The sequence below is a fragment of the Dermochelys coriacea genome, chromosome 11 (assembly GCF_009764565.3).
Source record: "Dermochelys coriacea isolate rDerCor1 chromosome 11, rDerCor1.pri.v4, whole genome shotgun sequence".
NCBI lineage: Eukaryota > Metazoa > Chordata > Testudines > Dermochelyidae > Dermochelys > Dermochelys coriacea.
Window position 1 is genome coordinate 75,108,241 of NC_050078.2, and position 18,761 is coordinate 75,127,001.

At 40.7% G+C, this 18,761-nt stretch overlaps 1 protein-coding gene and 1 pseudogene across 1 annotated transcript in view; both read left to right on the forward strand.

Moving 5' to 3' along the window:
• Window positions 1-17,198, forward strand: part of HDAC4 (histone deacetylase 4) — a 311,748-nt gene extending 294,550 nt beyond the window's left edge. The window contains 3 exon segments of the mRNA XM_038421049.2: window positions 7,792-7,876; window positions 12,160-12,301; window positions 12,960-17,198. Of these exon segments, the coding sequence (XP_038276977.2) occupies window positions 7,792-7,876; window positions 12,160-12,301; window positions 12,960-12,999 (267 nt within the window). The 3' untranslated portion in view covers window positions 13,000-17,198.
• Window positions 16,753-18,191, forward strand: LOC119863166 (annotated as a pseudogene).
• Window positions 18,192-18,761: the final 570 nt, after the last annotated feature.

An 18,761-nucleotide genomic window follows, 5' to 3' on the forward strand; every position in this document is an offset into this window, starting at 1 on the left:
GCATGCACGCACATGGACAGCCAGCTGTGGATAGCAACAGGCTGCAGGGGAAATTTGCTAACTTAAGATATGACTAAATTATATAGCGAAACAGAAGGAAATGAGGGGGAAATGCAGGCCCCACAAGCTGAAATTAAATTCATCAGCTGAAATAAAAATTTTAATTTTAAGAAAATGTCTGTGTGGGATTGCAAAGCCTAGCGCCCAGGGTGATTCCCAAGTGTCAGGGAAATTAAAATATAGTTGGAATTGCAAGCTTTATGCACCTCAGAGTATTTTAACGTAAAATGATTTAACAGCATCAGAAGTTTTTAAATATTTTTTTAGTTATTTTTTGATTTGTTCAAAGCCACTACAAATAATTTTACTTTTTTTGGAAAAAATAAAGGTTGTGGAGGGCAGGATCCACTGATCCCAAGTGTCAGGGAAATTAAAATATAGTTGGAATTGCAAGCTTTATGCACCTCAGAGTATTTTAACGTAAAATGATTTAACAGCATCAGAAGTTTTTAAATATTTTTTTAGTTATTTTTTGATTTGTTCAAAGCCACTACAAATAATTTTACTTTTTTTGGAAAAAATAAAGGTTGTGGAGGGCAGGATCCACTGAGGACTTCTTCAATTTATGTAATTTATGGCCAATAAGCTGCAACTTTTATTAAGTAGCATAATGGGATGATGCCTAAAGGCAACATATGCTAACAGCTCTGAAAAGCAGGGGAGACAACAGCAGCACAGAACAGACACCTGGCCTCCCTCTACCTTCAGTATTTAGGTACCAAACATGCTAACTATCCAAGCTCTACCAGGCCACCTTATTTCAAAGCCCATGTCTACCTGTGTTTTTACATGATTTAGATACTAGGCAAGTCACTGCACCTGGGAAACATCAAATGTTGCAATGAGATCTGAGGGTTTGCTGCCGTACCATCCTTTCCCAACCACTCTAGTGAAATCAAACCGCCATTATCCCCACTGAATATAACCTCCACCTGGGAAGCCACTTTTGATGCACTGGACTCTAGTGTAGCTGGTATATACCACCTGCACATCACCCAGACAATTTTCAGTACACCACCTATTTCAGTGTTATAGGTCACATCTGAGGCTGGATTGTCATAAGTAATGCAGTCATGCTTCAGCATCTTTCCATAAAAGAAAGCACAAAAACACTCCATTCCCAGTTGATGGCGTGGTCCACCAATCTGTTGGCACATCTCCAGGAGAAATTCAAGGCTGTGTTTCAGTACAGTCCAATATTGCTTAACCTAAATTCGTAATTTGAGATTTCCCACAATCAAATGGGGCGGGATGGCGTCATAGCCAGAGCTTGCACATGATGGTAATCCACCGATTCCATTGCATGCACCACCAGACGCTCTGCTTAAAACTGGATTCTGTCCAAAAGGGAAGCCAAGCTGTGATTGCTGGTACTGAACAGCTGCTTGTTAATGTACCTGGTGAATGATGCTTTTGCTTAAAATCCAAACTGTATCTGAAGACCACTGAAACAGTCCTTCCAAGGTTAGGAGAAAATGCAAGCACAGAGTCCCAGTCAGGATAAGTATGAAAGGTTGATTGACCCATCTGGAAGAGGGGACGCTGTGTCCTGTCAGATGTAATCTTGAACCTAGCAGAACACTTCCCATCCAGTTCCTGGGCATCTCGATTAGGGAGCCTGACCCCAGCAATAAGGGCAGCGATACCTGTAAGGAATAAAAAAGACCTCAGTGCTCCGTGGTCTGAGTTCACCAAGGCCAGTTCTACCCTAAGAGTAGCAAAGAGTTAGTGCTGCATGGAGGGGGTGGGGGTGGGGAAAAGTAGACTTACCAAGCAGAGACAAGAGGATATCGTCTACAGGATGCTATGGCCTGAAATGGCTGGAGTAGGGCAAGCAAGCTCACTAAGCACCTGCCACAGGGGAACCAACAATCCAACACCCACTTGGTTCATTTTGAAATAACATTGTTGCAGGCCGAAACTTCAGGGTTAAGAGAGATCATCCATGAGGAGACTGCCAGGCTGAGGCCTGCTTCAAGCCCTAGTCACCAGCTCACCACCCCCAGTGCACCATGAAAGACTGCAGAGAAGATTGCCTGAGAGAGGAGAGCCTGTTTCCCCAAGTCAGTTTCATAGATTCATAGATACTAAGGTCAGAAGGGACCATTCTGATCATCTAGTCTGACCTCCTGCACAACGCAGGCCACAGAATCTCACCCACCCACTCCTGCGAAAAACCTCACCTATGTCTGAGTTATTGAAGTCCTCAAATCATGGTTTAAAGACTTCAAGGAGCAGAGACTCTTCCAGCAAGTGACCTGTGCCCCATGCTACAGAGGAAGGCGAAAAAACTCCAGGGCCTCTTCCAATCTGCCCTGGAGGAAAATTCCTTCCCGACCCCAAATATGGCGATCAGCTAAACCCTGAGCATATGGGCAAGATTCACCAGCCAGATACTACAGAAAATTCTTTCCTGGGTAACTCAGATCCCGCCTATCTAATATCCCATCACAGGCCATTAGGCCATTAAGCCTGTTTACCATGAATATTTAAAGATCAATTAATTACCAAAATCACGTTATCCTATCATACCATCTCCTCCATAAAGTTGTCTGGCCAGAGCTATATAATACTTTGTGACAAGGGGTTTGGCACCCAACCTACACCCCTCCATCCTCCACACCATGAATCCACAGCAGGTGTCTGAACAGCAAGCCAACCACACAATATGGCTTTCCGTAACCAGCCACCTCAGCACATCCGGGTATGGCATGAGGGAATGAGTGAGGTAGCCTTTCTCAGGCTCAGCAGTGAACTGTTCTACTTGGTGAGGGGGACTGGCTGAAAATTCCAAGAATCTTGGTCACCCTACATTGAATGAAATGCTCAGAGCTGGCCTGATATGGCCATGAACACCTTTGGTTATTCCTTAGTGCCACTCCTGTCAAACACCTCCAGGCCATGGTTGTCCTGGCTTCGCTGTGGGCTTTGGCCACCTCTCTCAACCAGCTTCTAAAACCTCCTCCTGAAAATAACAGTCAGCAATGCTATTAATACATACATCTGTGCCAGTCTCTGAAAAGACAGTGTAAATGTTACACTCTAGATCATGAAGGCGAAAGGTCCTGACCAGCTTTGGAACCTTGGTTGAGGTCCTGCACATAGGATAATAAACCGTGTGAACTTCAGCCTTTTTTGGCCCACAGTTCATTATCTGACATGGAACAGTCGTTGGTATTGGGGAGGAAAACTCCAGTGAAGGAGTAATGTCAATCCTCCTAGAAAACAGGGCTGCAGGTAAAAGAGTGAAACTGCCTGTGCCGATCCTCAGATCACACACACACAGTTTAGTACCAGCTTTGGTAGTCATGCCTGTTAAAATAAAAGGTTTTAAACATAACAAACAAGCTGTCAATAAGCAATTCCACTGCTGACAGTAGTTGCATCATAAAGAATACCACACAGACAAAGCAGCCGCTAATCTACAGCTCAGAGTCAAGCACTGCCTTTTATAATGCTAAGTGCACTGCTACATCAAGAGAAGTTGAAGGGTATTCATAAAGAGCTCAGTATAGTTTTGTACAAATGAGGTGACGAGGAATAGTTTCTCCCTGAGTCAAAAAACAAGCACTTGACATAAGACAGGAATCAAATATAAATTGCTTCAGCCTGTATCATTTCTAGTAGGCAGATTTTTAAATGATATTTTTTTTTGACCTGAAGAAGAATTCTGAGAAACTCAAAAGCTTGTCTTTCTCACCAACAGGAATTGGTCCAATAAAATATATTACCTCCCCCACCTTGTCTCATTAATATTTTTTTAAATTTTGGATGAAATGGATTCCAGTGCTCAGGGGAGTACCATGCAAATGGCAACCAAATAGTCACAAGCCAGGGCTTTGGGTGGAGGGGGTCTGTGGCTAAGTTGTGGTACTATGATTTATTGGCTGATAAATTGTTGTTTTTACATTGCTGGGTGGTGGCCAAGGTCTTCAAACATGGCTAGTGAGTGTGGGTGCTTCCATTTGTGGATGCCCAGCCTGAGACATGTTAAAGGAGCCTACTTTTCAGTGGTTGGACTTTCTGAAAATCCAGTCCCGACTGGGTGTTCCAAGTTGGGCCCTTGAAACAGCAGGCATTGTTTGAAAACCTTGGCCTGGGAGTTTAACTAGTTGTCAGGGCATTTAGAGCTTATGTGAAGGAAAGCCAAATAATATATATAGTACACTGCAAGCTACCCAGGTGCCTGTACAGCCTAATCCTAGCAAGTAGCCCCTGTTGTTCCAGTTCTCGGTTGAGTAGTGTTGTGAATTGAGCTAGATGGCATTGTAGTCTTGTGCTACCACAAAATTAATATTTAATAATAATAAAGGGAACTAATACTTACAAAGGGACTATAGTTTAAAAGAACAGCGACAAACCAAACTGTAATATGCTCCAGATCTGATCTCTATTCCAGAGGGGACATACTGTTCTGCTAGCCTGATGTAGCACAAACACTTAACATATCCCTTTCAGAATCATGGATATGCTATATTAAAATATTTGTAACGTTCCTGCGTGTGGGCCAAAGAGGTTAGGGGTGACACTCCCAGAATTGGCAGATTCCCTGTGATCCGTGTGCACCTTGGGGTATCCTCTGAAGATAAAAGTGAAGATTACTCACTTGGCAGCATGGCTCCCTAGAAAAAGCCTTTCTAATCACAATGTGGTGGTATTTTTTTTGAAGCAGGATTTTTCAGTATTAATGGGAACTGAAGGAAGTGCTATAGGTATAACGATAGTAACCAAAATGCCTTGATTGACTTTATTAAAGGAGAAAGGATGCCATAGATTTTGAGGAGCATTTTTCTGATCCTGAACAGACTAACTCAGTATAAAATGTTATCAAAAAAAAAAGTTTTTGCCCCTCTGTATAAAAAAAAAAAACAAACCCTTGTACTGTTGTCCCTGGCAATGTCTGGGGCTGTTTGAACAAAATGAGATTTGTTAGTGTTGCATCTCTCACTTCCTGCCCAGACTCTTTGGTTAAACAAACCCTTTGACAGAAGTCCATTTGTTCTTGATTTGTGCACACCGGAGAAGGAGGGGGTTTGACATTCTGTTGCTCAAATCACCGCAACCTCGTTCTCTGTGTCTTCCAACGCCCAAACAAATAATATGGAAACCTCAGGAAAAAGAGTATCACTTTAAACAGTTTAATGTGGGTTTTTTTAAATTTCTTTTATTGGTTGAAGGCTGCAGGAGCAGAACGGGATATGGGCAGAGTTTTTGATCATGCTAGTTCTCATGCCACAATTGGATTACAGAGCTCTTTGCTACAGAATGCAGTGTATTGTGGTGCTAGCTGGGTCCTTCCCCCCCACCACCATGTAATTAATTGAAATGCCACTTCTAAGTCCTGCTAATGGGCATATTGCTTTCTTTGGTCTGCTGACTCCTCTTCCCCACACATTGGAGTGAAATAGTGTGGTTTTCTCAGTGTCAGCATATTCATGGCATGCTTCTCATTTGAAAGTTTGGAATTCCTTTACAGTGAACAGTTTTGGCCTTCTTTTTGTCTGACATGAGGAAAATCTATTCCAGAAAAACAGAAGGAAATGTAATCAGGGGGGGGGGGGGGTTCCAATGTTCCCTTTCCAATCTTTCCTTCCCCTACCCCCAAGTGCCACAAAGGTTCTGTGCATGCCGAGTGAAATGGCCTGTGCACGGTGTGCCATTTAGTTCTAAAAGGCGTGCTCAAGAACTTTTTCACAGCAAATGCATTGTTAATGGAAATTCACTATTCACTAATGCACCAAATTAAATCTGGCTCCTTGTAACATCTGCAATATACTTACCCACAGTTTGGGAGATGGCTACAGGCCCTATGCAGTAGGACAGCCTGCATATGTTTAAACTTGAATTATGTTATGTTTGAGTTTGTTGGCACTGTATTGTTTTAGATTCTAAACATTGCTGTTCTCTGTGAAGCCTGAGCTAAGAATTATTGCCCAGTTAGGGGGTGATTATTTGTTTTAACCGACACAGCTATGCCGCTAAAATCCCTAGCATAGATGCAATCGTACCAGTATAACTGTGCTTATACAGACCAGGTCTACACTACAGATTTTTGCCAGCCAGATTGATGTTGGTCACAGGTGTGAAGAAGTGTGATTTGTGACTGGCATAGCTGTGCCACCAAAAGCCTCTAGTATATACGGAGTCCTAATGGCAAAACTGAGCTTTTGCTGGTATCACTTATTTTGCTCAGGTGGTGAGGGGAGGAGACTGGAATAAGCTAAGCCAGCAAAAGCTCACCTTTGCCAATATGAGCTGTGCCTACGCTAGGAGCACTTTGCCAGTTTAGTATACCGGTGTAGCTATATCAAAAAGCACTCGTAGTATAGACCTAGCCAAAAGTATAGCTTATGCTCTCTGCTGGACCTGTCCTAAGCTATGCCTGCGTCAGTACATTTACACTGATTCAGTTGCATCCACTATTAATAGGCATTAAATCCACATGTTAATCTTTATCTGCCCTGGTAAGATTGACCCAGCAGATTGTAAGAGCTACAAAGAACTCCTTATTATGGAGGCGCTACTGGTGGCTTTGTACTTAGGGTTTTGTGCAGTTTAGAGTTTAAGCAGGGTTTCAGTTCCTTTGTAATGGACAAAAAGTCATGTTTATCATAACCAAAATTATGACATTTACTCGGAGGGCACAAATTTTATTTTGGGGAAAGTTACAAGTAAATACATTCATTGGATTAGGAGTTCAAAGCCGTTTAAAAGTTTCTCTTTTGGCTGGTATCTAACTTTTTTTGAGGCCCCTTTAACCTATATACGGCTTTGTTTTTACACTTCAAACTTTAGATAGAAATAGATCTACACCTTATATATCGGCTATTTAAAAAAAAACAGTAAAGTTATCCACTTTCTCCCTCATTAATATTTCTCTCTGCGCCACAGTGACTGACAAATGAAATATGTTTGTTGACCAATGAAAGGTGGGGAAGACTGTAGAACAGGGCTCTGCCTAGCTCACCAAAGCAGAGTAGCTATTCTAAGAGTGGTTATGACTGTCAAAGCTCAGGCATTCTTTCCAGTTGCACATGTTCTAAGATCCTTAAAAACAGGGCTTCTTTCCTGCACTATTTCTGAGCTGGACACGAGTGGACCTGTGGACCTTAGGAGGCATGTAGGTATTTGCATTCTGTGGCCGGCAGCATCCTTGGGCCACACGGTGGCTCATGGCAATGGGGGAGTAGTGGGCAGGTATCCTGGAAGAAGTAGGAGGAGATGTGGTATAAGACTTGGTTGTGTGAGAAGGAGGTTAGAGAATAGGCTGGGAGGAAGGAGTCACTCAAATTTAAACTGGATTGGAGCTCGTAACTTTTTTTTTAACATTCTGCACATACAATTTTCTGTGGGAGCTGATAGAATGCTCATGACTTTGAAAACTCTCATCCAGAGCCTAAACTTTTCAAAAAGTACTACTACATGTTCATGGTAGTGAACAATTTAATTCCCCAAGTTTTCTATTCAGCTTCCATTCATTAAATGTAGTACATCTGTAAGGCTCTGGGTGTGTGCGTACACAAAACTGCAGTGTACAATAATGAGAAGACCATTTAGAAAGTTTTCATATCCAGAATTTTAAGTAGGGTCAGATCATGGAAATCAAAGGAGGGACTGGGCACTCAGTACAGATTACAATATATACAGTGTCTTGAAGACCACTTGGATACAGAGTATATACAGTAATGTGAATTTAAAATTCTCTGCTATTTCTATTCCATTTTTGTTCAGCTTGATCCTCTTCCAGAAAAAGTCTTGCAGCAGAGGGCAAATATCAATGCAGTGCATTCCATGGAAAAAGTAATTGAGATACACAGTGAGTATATATAAGCTTGACTCAGATAATTCTCCTCTGAGCTGTCTCAGGCAACACTGTTTTGATATCTCCATCATCTTAATGATTATAGTAAATAAATTCTCCCAAGGTCTGCTAGATTTACTTCAGCTGGTTTGCTGATGGTCAATGTACAGTAAACATACCCTGTGCAGCCATGAGCTGAACATGCAAGATGCAGAATTGCACGATTGTGTAAGAGTATGGCTACACAGCTCACAGCAGCAAGCCTCCCAGCACAGGTTGATAGACGTGGACTCGCACCAGTGCTCTAAAAAGGGCTGTGTAGACATTGTGCTTCAGGCTGGAGCTCAGGCTCTGAAACACCCATCTACCGGGAGGCTTAAGGTGCAACTTCAAAGCGTTGTCTACACAACTTTTCTTACCATGATAGCACAAGCCTGCCTTGCTGCCCCTGGCTGTGAAACATACCCATAGTGTTCAGACATGAGGTCAGACTGCAGGATGATGTGTTTATCTTTTGGTTTACTTTCTCTCACCCTAACCCAAAACCCACTGTAAACCCAAATGTTGCATTTCTCTTAGTAATCGTACACATAAAGCAAATTGTCCTACTGTTGATGAAGAAATTGAGGTTGAGGCCATTTGTTAAAGGAACTGAACACGGGTTAACGTCAAGTATCCTCCTTGTGCTGTGTGTGGTGGAATGTATCCATAGTGCTTATGTACAGCCTATCATGGCTATTAAAGAAGTGGAATTGGGAATTGTTACAGCTTCTAATTAAGAATGAACATTAATAGATCTTAAACCCAGCATTAGGTAGAAGTACTGGAATTGTAGGCTTGCCTACGCTTTTAACAATAAAATGCTGCCGTGTCAGCATGGAACATTTTGAACTCTTCTGCTAATGTTGTTGTTTATTTGTAGCTCCAAGAGACCCCAAGCAAGATTGGGGCCCCAATATGCCAAACACATACTCATAGAAGAACCTATCCCTAGATTATTTTATAATCTAAATAGAAAAGACAAGTTGGAGAAGGAAAGTGTTGTCCCCAATTTATAGGTAGTGAAGCAAGGACCTGAGAAATTAAGGGCAAAATTTTCAAAAGTGAATAAGATACTTAGGAGTTTTAAGTCACATTGGAAGTTACTTGGATTTTGGCTCCTAAGTACCTAAGTGACTTTTGAAAATGGACTTTAGGCTCCTAAATCATTTGGGTGTTTTTGAAAAGTTCGCCAAAGTGTCTTGCCCAAGGTCCCACAGGCAGTCTGTGGCAGAGTCAGCAGTTGAACCCATTTCTCCAGTCCTGTGCCTTAACCACAAAAGAAGCCTTCCTTTTTCTAAAAAAGAAAAGGAGTACTTGTGGCACCTTAGAGACTAACACATTTATTTGAGCATAAGCTTTCGTGAGCTACAGCTCACTTCATCGGATCCATCCAATGAAGTGAGCTGTAGTTCATGAAAGCTTATGCTCAAATAAATATGTTAGTCTCTAAGGTGCCACAAGTACTCCTTTTCTTTTTGTGAATACAGAGTAACACGTCTACTACTCTGAAATCTTTGTGTGTATTGTTCCTTAGCTCTAAATTTCTGAGGATTTTTAAGAGTCCAACTGTCGCTGCTGCTTCCTCACCTAAACCTAGCTCAGGTGTTGGTGACGTTAAACTTTTTCACAACCAGGAATTATAAGGTTTCCAAACAGCCATAGGGCTTCAGGTGAGGAATAAGCTGCAAAAGCAGGTGAACTCTCCATTTTATACCTTCCACCTGTCTTTAGCCGTTCAAAGCAGAAGAGCAGTTTCATTCACAGCCAGTGATTCAGCTCTGGTTTTGGATCCAGAGTTTGCTTGGAAGGATGCTGGGGAAGCATATTCAACAAAGTCTTCGGCAATGCGGGGCAGAAGTTTTGTTTTCACATGTTTCTTCCAGCACTGAACAGCCATAGAATCCAGGGTTCTTGGCGGACAGTAATTCTGACTTCGGACTGTGTTGACATATCAGCGTCTTCGTTCCACTTTCGTTTTAAATGCACCTTATTGTCTGAAGGAGACAAACTGGGGTGAAATCCTGACCCTCTCTTCCCCCCCAAGCCAATGGCAAAATTCCCACTGATTTCAGTGGCACCAAGATTTTACCCCTTATTTCCAAGAAACTGCTTCGTTAAAAGGATGTTCCATTGTGCTGTGCCCAGGTGTAAAGTTCAGACATAGTGAAAAATTTTTGCCTCTAAATACTTAAAATGTCTTAACAAACAAACTATTTGTGCTAATTATATGCTGGTTTACATTGCTACAATAAACACTTATTTAAAAACAGATCTTTATTATGACAGCACCGCTGTGATAACATATGTTAACAAAGCAGCATGGTACTAATGCCAGATATTCAGCTAATAACTGTACTGTTGCTGTAGAATTAGCCAGACTGTTTATCATTGTGAATCATCATAGTTACCATGTAGAAGTACACTGGCTTTTCCATATGGAGAACTCCTCAGCTTCTCGCTTTGAGAGGCCATCATTACCTCAGGTTGGCCAGCATATTTATCAGATAACCAGATCTTCAGGCTGAGCACTCATGTACCAGATTCCTTTCCTCAGCTCTTGATACTAAATTGGTCACGGTGATGATTTTACAACCATATCTGTATTCCAGTCTTCATGTATCCAGGGCTGCAAAATTACTATGGTATTTTCCCCCTCACTGTGTTGTGAGCCATAAAAGCAAATGAAAAAATACATTAAAAGCACTGATGAACTGTTCTGTTTTTTGAACCATGACCTCTTCCTCTGTCTAAGACATTTGAGCTGCACCTCTCTGCTGGCAAATACTAGAGGCAGCTCAGACTTATCCATGGGTCTCTGGATGTTTTGCCACCTTGCCAAAGGTTTCTCTGGCTCTGGCCATGGAGACAGAGCAGTGGTTCAGCACTCCTGCCTTTATCTGTTGCTAACTTGGATTTGGAAGCCAAACTTAGGGGCAGCAGGGAGTAGTATCCTCCACTTCATCCCATCCCCAGTCTGTGGGGAAGGTACTCTTTCATGGATAATCCTCTGAATTGAACGACACTAAGCCTCTTTCTTCTGTGTCCCTTTCCCCCCCTCCTCCCCCTCACTCAGCCCCAAACTCAGCATGATCAACTTGGCTAAACGGAGCTGGCAAAGGCCAAGAGATGTTCCATGTGTGAGGGGAGCCATGGAAGGGGAGCTCTGTTGCAGTTGCTCCCAGCCCACAGCTAGGGGAAGGAGCACAGAGTGTGGATGGCTTGCTGGGGTCTCTGCATCCTCCCACATCAGCCAAGACTAGGGTTACCATATTTCAGGCTCTCAAAAAGAGAGCATGGGGGGTACTTTGGGGGAGCTGGAGGGAGTGCCTGCAGCAGGGGTACTCACTGGAGGTGGGGCGGAGGGACAGTGTTGATCCCTGTCAACCAGCTGGCACAAGCCTGGGATGCAGCGACAGCTGTCAGTCAGTGCCTCCTTGTGGGACCCTCGCCCCAGGGCTGCGAGCTGGGGGCCTGAGTGGGTGGGATCTGGTAACTGTGGCTACAGGGAAATGGACCAATCAGCTGGTCGCTGCGGGGGAGAGACCAATCAGAAAGTGAACCAATCGAAGCTATTTCTAAATTGCAATGTCTGCTCAGAAAACCCGCTGGACATTGCATGTGGTTTGAAAAATCCACCTGGACAGAGGATGAAGGCTCAAAAAACAGGCAATGTCTGGGAAAACCCAGGCATATGGTAATCCTAGCCATGACTTCTCCAGTGCCACCTCCTCAAGAACCCCACCACCAGGCTGCAGCTCCCAGCTGCAATCCTGAAAGTGGGGGTGGGGGGAGCCTGTGATAAATTAACACAGATTCAGGCTGTATTTACTTTTCCTTGTAAGCTGCATAGGACTTAAGGAGGAAGGATGGATGTGTCTTCCCCACACAAACCCCAGCCCTCCATAGGCTCTGGAGAGAAGGGATGAGACATGCTCAGATGTGGTTGCATTTAATTGGTAGGTGATATGATTCCTATATGTGTAGAGAGAGCTTTTCAAAAGTGCCCAGCGTTGGCTTTGAAAAACCAGTGGGAGTTTTAGCAAAGGCTTCAATGGGAGCTGAGATAGGCCAATGCTGAGTGCTTTGAAAATCTCACCCCTAACATTTCAAGTATCAGGCTCAATCTGAATGCAAGACCATGGTGACACTAAAAACACCAAGCCCTGAGTCTACTCACTTTTCATAATAACTAATAACATCATAACTGTGTGGTGCAACAGTTGGCCTAATAGTCTGTTTTGGTATGTCTCATTTAGGTAGGTATTGGCATTCACTCCAGCGTTACTCCTCCACGGTGGGGTACTCCTTGATCGAGGCACAGAAGTGTGAGACTGAAGAAGCAGAAACAGTAACAGCAATGGCATCTCTATCAGTGGGTGTGAAGCCAGCTGACAAGAGGTGAGTTCCCTTCACTTCCATCCATCTAACAAATCTCAGAGATGGGAGCCATTAGTATGGTGGACAGTGATGTGTGTAACCATCTGGTGATGCAGTGCAGAGTCTGACTTCATCTTTTTGTCATTTCCTTTTAACTGGACACGTTCCCAGTATCGTCAGGGTAATTATTTCAACAGTAAGTGGCTCCTGCCCCTCTGTTTTATTACACCCTCTCAGACTAGCCAGGACAATGGTGATAGTGCCAACCATGTCTTGAATCTTAATATGCTATACACACTGTCTCCTCCGGTCCAAAGCAGCCGAGCACACGCGTTCATCAAGACTGGAGGGGTGTCAACTTTTCAGTGTGATGATCTTGAACTTTAGAAAACGTGGAGAAATGCTTCTCTTTCCACTTGTAGCAGACTCTCCAAAAAGTTTGAAAGACGGTTTAATTTTTAACAGACTGGGTGAGTAAAACTTACATGGGTTGGTAGGGGAAGGTTTTCAAACTGGGTGTTAGTGGGTGTTTTGGGGAAAACACACACAAGTGCGGAAGAGAAAGTGCAACACTTTTGTACACAGCATACTGTGAATTTCTCATCCTTGTAATGCCCCTCCCCTTTTTTCTTTTTCTCCCTCCACCCATTCTGCCTCCTTTGGGTGAAATTGTTTACAGACCAGATGATGAACCCATGGAAGAGGAGCCTCCCCTGTAGCATTCACCTTTGAACTGGAGTTCTCCTGTTTGTTCGTCTTTGTCTTGAAGCTCTGCCAAGAAGCTTTCTCTTGTTACTCCTGCGTCCTGTCATGGTTTTCTTACAGAATACAGAAGGGACAACCAGGTGTAAAACACAGCAACAGAAAAATCTCTCCATATAGATATATATACACACACGTATACAGTATATACAGTAAAGGAAAAATGCTGGTGAAGAGCAGCAGTGTTGAAGACAAGCACGTATGCTGGGCACTCTTCTTCTGTTCCTCAATGGAAGCCATAAGGGGAACAAAGCCCATGAAAGTCTTTGGCAAAGTTGTCAGTTTTTTTCTAAAAATAATAATTAAAGATTCAACAACACAAAAACAAACAAACTTCATTTAAAACTGGTGCTTAAAGTTTGATTATCCACAATTCAGCAATCTCCGTTTGAACCACTCAACCCATCTTGTAGTTTTGTTTCTTGGATTTTTTTTTAAATGGCTCTCGCCTACCTGCGAGTCGGACATTCTCTTCAAAACCAGAACAAATGCGAGATGGTGTATTTTTAATGGGGAGGGTGGGGGAAAGAGGACTAGTCCATATATACACACACACACATATATATATTTAAAAAAAATACAAAAAAAAAAAAGAGGAAATGGAGCTCAGAAGGAGTCGGCTTTAGTAACTCCAAAGCCATCTGAAGATGTTTGTGCCTTTTTTTTTAATTGAGCTGATGGATTTGGTGCAGCTGGATTTTCTGAAGTTTGAGGAACAATGCCTTAATAAAAAGAACAGCAGCAGTTTGTCAACATATTTCCTCTGGGAAAGCCAAGAACTGCCATCGGGAAGGAAGACTGGTTTGTGCTGGCATGATTACTGGAAGCAGGCATCAGCTGGATAGAGCATCTCCAAAACTGTCTGAAGTTTGGATTTTTTGTTTTGTTTTGTTTTATTGCTGTGGGGAAAAAAATTAAGGTAGTTGCCAAGGAAGTGGCAAATACTGTTGGATCTTTGAAATTCAACCAATATTGAAAACACATTTTCAAACATTTTCTCTCTCAGACATTATGTAGAAATTGAATTTACCAATCTGGTTGTCGAAGCATGCAATAGACACAACTGCAGTTTTAAGATTGGAATGCTTTTCATTAAAAGCAACTAGCATGAGATATTGCTTAAATTGTTAGGTGTGTGTGTGTGTGTGTGTGTGTGTGTGTATGTGTATATATATATGTGTGTGTGTATGTATGTGTGTATATATATATATATATATATATATATATAAATGTATTCCAAGCTTAGAAATCTGATTCTTATGAATTATTGATATTTATAATGCATTTATATAAAATAAATACATATAATAAATGCAGACTATAAAAGTAGCCATTGAAAGGTCTCTAATGAAAGATTTATTTGTTAATTGGAATGTAAAGGTGCTTTTGGAGAGGGATCTAGTTTGAAACTTGAGCATTTTCAAACTACAGTTTGGAAAGTTTTCAGAACACCAACACATTAGCCACTGGGCAACTACCCTAAACATTTGTATTTTAATTTAAGGTTTTCTAACAAAAAAAAGAGTTTTTAAGCAAAGATTATGAATTTCCTGTTAATTTTTATATTGATATTTCACAAAAACCCTAAAGAAGCCTTGTTTGTGTGAATCTTACATTTATTTTACATTGGGCAGTTTTTCTGAATGGTAACAATGTCAACATTTTTCTTCCCTAATCTCATGCATGTACATTACTTTCTGTGGGGATTTTTTTAAGTCTTTTGTACAGTGAGCCGCTTTCCACAGATGTAAGGAACTGTTGCAGATTGTCAGAGTTTATTTCAGAAAGCGTGCATTTAACTAAAAGAGGGGAATCCAATGGTCTCTTTTGTATGATACCAATGATTGTATATTTCCTCAGTTCTGTGATAGAAGCTGTGTAAAGAAAATAAGGAGTTTTACCTTAAGCATAGTAGTATTACAATGGGTGATGTATCATATCCTCCATGTGGATTGTGGTGAGGATTATATATGGCATTAGTAGCTACCACATTGAAGGCTTGCCAGACACTATTGAGGCAACTAGCATTCACTCACGCACACTAAGCATCTTTCTGAACCACCATTGCTAGAATTGTAATTTTAGTCCTCCAAAGAACTTTTTTTTCAAATTTATTTTTAAGATGAAGTCATTGTTGGGTGAGAGAGTTTTAATCTTCAGCTCCATTGATTTTTTTCCCTATTGCCTTTCGGAGCTGGCCCTCAGTATAAGCAGATAATCCTTGAGTTGTGGAGTTAGGTGACTAAAGGAGACCAAATTGACACATGTACCTTTTCAAAGCAGATTAGGATAGCACAGATCCCTTATCTGAACAACCAAGGATATTTTTAATTTTTTATTATTATTATGACAACTGACAGGGTCATTTTGTATTAACTTATTTTCCAGTTCTTGACATAGGTTTTTCATTCCATTTAGAACGTACTGAATTCAGGCTTGTGGAAAGAATTTGAAACATACCATACAAGTGAACACGTGCAAGAGGGTTCTTTGCTTTGTTTTACAATGCAATTTAAAAAACAGACACTACGGTATTTGAGTTTTTGCTAACCCAAGTACATTTAAAATTATGAAATGTTTTGGTTATTAGAACTGTCTTCAGCATATTCTAACAGTAAGGTTCAAATATAAAAATGTAAAATATGTGTATGCATTGGTTTTTTTAAATGACCACTTTGCTGCTGTGATCTAAAATATAATTTGGCTGTGGAATCCTGTAATTTTAAATCATTTACCCATTCATAAATGTTGGCAAAATCAACATATACATGATCCTGTTTGTATCCAGACCATCCTAACCTTTTTTTAATTAACAATCTTAGTATCACTTGTGGAAAATATTTGTGTTCCTCTTTCCTTGTGAACAATTGCTGACAGATCGAGTTGATTTCTTTAAAATTAGATGATTGTCAATAGCCTGAAATATTCAGTACCCTTCCATCTTGTCACTTTCAAGATGCATTGTTCATTTATTTTAAATCTTTTCATTAAGTTATTGCCATCAATGGAAAGACTTACCAAGACTTTACAACTCATCAGTCTACTCCAAAGTCTAGATCACTTGGATTGGCTAAAACCTTACTTGGCTAAACCCACTCGACAGGCCACGTCTGGGTGCTCCGTGGCCTGTCTGACCTTGACTGGTGCAGATAGAAGGGAAAGGAGGTCCTCGTTTTGAAGACCACCATTTTTTCACCTCTTGGGCTTTTGGCCTCTTCATTTCAGTAGCCTTCTAAGAAAATGTTGCTTAGCACTGGGTCAGTGAGCATCCCAGTCCTGAGGGGAATGCGAGCAAACTCTCTGGAGTAGCCACCAAAGAGGTGCATTGCAGGTAGATTGAATGAGCACTCCTTCCCTTTCCTTACTACTTCCCCTCCTGAACCCAAGCATGATGCACTTCAGCTCCACCAGCAAGAGACCAGAAGTTGTGCCAGCAACACAGTGCATCACTTTGTAGCCAAGCCTTTGGGGTGGCCCAGTACAATAATATATTTTTTCTTTTGCCTGTTTGGAAACTAAGCAACATCTTCAAATTGTATTACAGAGAAGCGAGTCCCAGTTTGCAGTACACAATTGATCATTTTGTTTTTTTACTTTCGATACGAAACATTCCTTTTTTATTAGTCGCAGTCATGTATTCATTCCATTCTTCCTTTTTGTAAACTTTTTGGGCCCATGTGTTTTATGGGCATTGATATATATAAATATATATATATATATATATAAATATATATGAATATATTTTTTTAAGTTTCCTACACCTTGAGGTTGCATGGTCTGTAAGGTTGGCATGTCTTTATATTGTATACAGATTTTGCACGCCAAACTTGGCAGCTTTGAAAAACAAAATTTCCCCTCTCACGGGATTTGCAGAGACAAAGGTTGAGGCAATTTTCTGTCAAACATACACAAAAAAGGGAGAAGAGTGGGGGTGGGGGGAATTGCATCTTACTGAACTTAAGAAATTGTGCTTTTTATTGTAAAAAGATAAATAAAAAGGACTACTTAAACATTTCTCATTTTAAGAAGAAACATTTTATCTAGCACTTGTGACTTACCAATAATAGAATTTATTGTATTTATGTGGAAAACAGTGTTTTAGGGAAACTACACAGAACACACAAAGTAAACTGCCTGTGTCATTTTAAAACAAAAATTTGGTTTGTTTTTTTCTTTTTGTTGATTTTTTTGTTTTGTTTTTCTCTTCGCTGGGAGGGCAGGGAGTTGGGCTCATCCCTTTGTTAACACATCTAATCATTCATTCTGAGGGGAAAAAAAGGATTTTAAAGGGTTAAGTCTTCAGCACAGTTGTGTTAACTTTTTTAATTACTTTGAAATGTCTCACTAGATTTCACTTTAAACAGTCGTGTACTGTGCAAGCACTGTGGTTTAAAATAAGACTTTACATCAAAAGGAGTAAAAACGTTTCTTCATTGTGAGGAAGCTGGGCTTGTTCTCAGCTCTGCTTTATGTACTTTGATATTGATGAAAAAGTATCCTATTGAAAGAAAATAAATTAACACTTTTCTGTGCTCCATAGTGGAGGCGCTATTTTCCAATTTATGAGAATGACAAACATATATATATATATAATATATATATATTAAAAAAGGGGGGGAATGGGTTTGAACATTATTCACCCAAGAGCTTATTACAGATATGTAGTATCAAAGTTGTAACTATATTATATTCTACTTTATACCTATACATGCTCAGTATGATGTCACCATTGGTAGCAGCTACCGGTTTACTCTGTAATTTAGAACAATTTCACTCTTATTGTATGGACCCTATTTTAAGTGATGGTAGCATTCTTTGTGCTAAAATTTTCTGATGGTCCTTTCTTTTATTTGGTGGAGTTGGAATTATTTTTTCTCATCCTTGTTTTTGTTTTATTTGTTTTTTTGTTTTTGTTTTTTTACTGGCCAATGGTGTCTTTCTCCAACAGTACCAACTTCAATTTCAACTTTATTAGGAGTCCAGTATTTTGTACCACATTATGACAACTTGTTATTCTTGTGGTGTAAATAAAAAGAAAAAGTTAATTATAATACCATCTTTGTTTCTGCTAGTGATCTTCTTCATAGCTGATGTCTCCTATTTAATTGCTTGGATCAGTCTTGTTACCCGACCATCAGAGGCCTCATAACTGTTCGCCTGGTTAAATGTTTTCCAAATATTTCTTGGTCTAACAAAAGAATTTCTGATATTCTGCTAGCAGCAATAGGTTGATCATTTCAATCTGTAGACATTTAAGCACATTTCTTATTACTGGTGAACTGAATGTAAAATTTCTCTGAGGTTAAACCCATAATTGTCGCTGTATATCTTAAGCAGTATATACCCCCAAAAGGTGTTAATGAAAATATCTGTATGCACATCAGTAAGAGACTATACCACTGAGGCAATAAATTAAGCATTTATAACATGTAAGGACTTCGGAACAATGGATGCCACGGAACGGCACTTGCTGAGTTAGTCTCAAAATGTTAGCCCTGATCCTGCAAGCACTCATACACATGCTTAACTATCCACACATGAGTAGCTCCATTGAGTTCACAGTGCATGAAGTTAAATATGTATGGGTGTTTGCAGGATCAGGGCCTTAATTTTCTCCCAAAACATTTTCAGCTAGAAAGTCTGTCTTTCCAGATCTCGTGTGCAGATCTAAAAGAAGAGGAAAATGAATACAACCAGCATACATCCTACTCAGAAAACT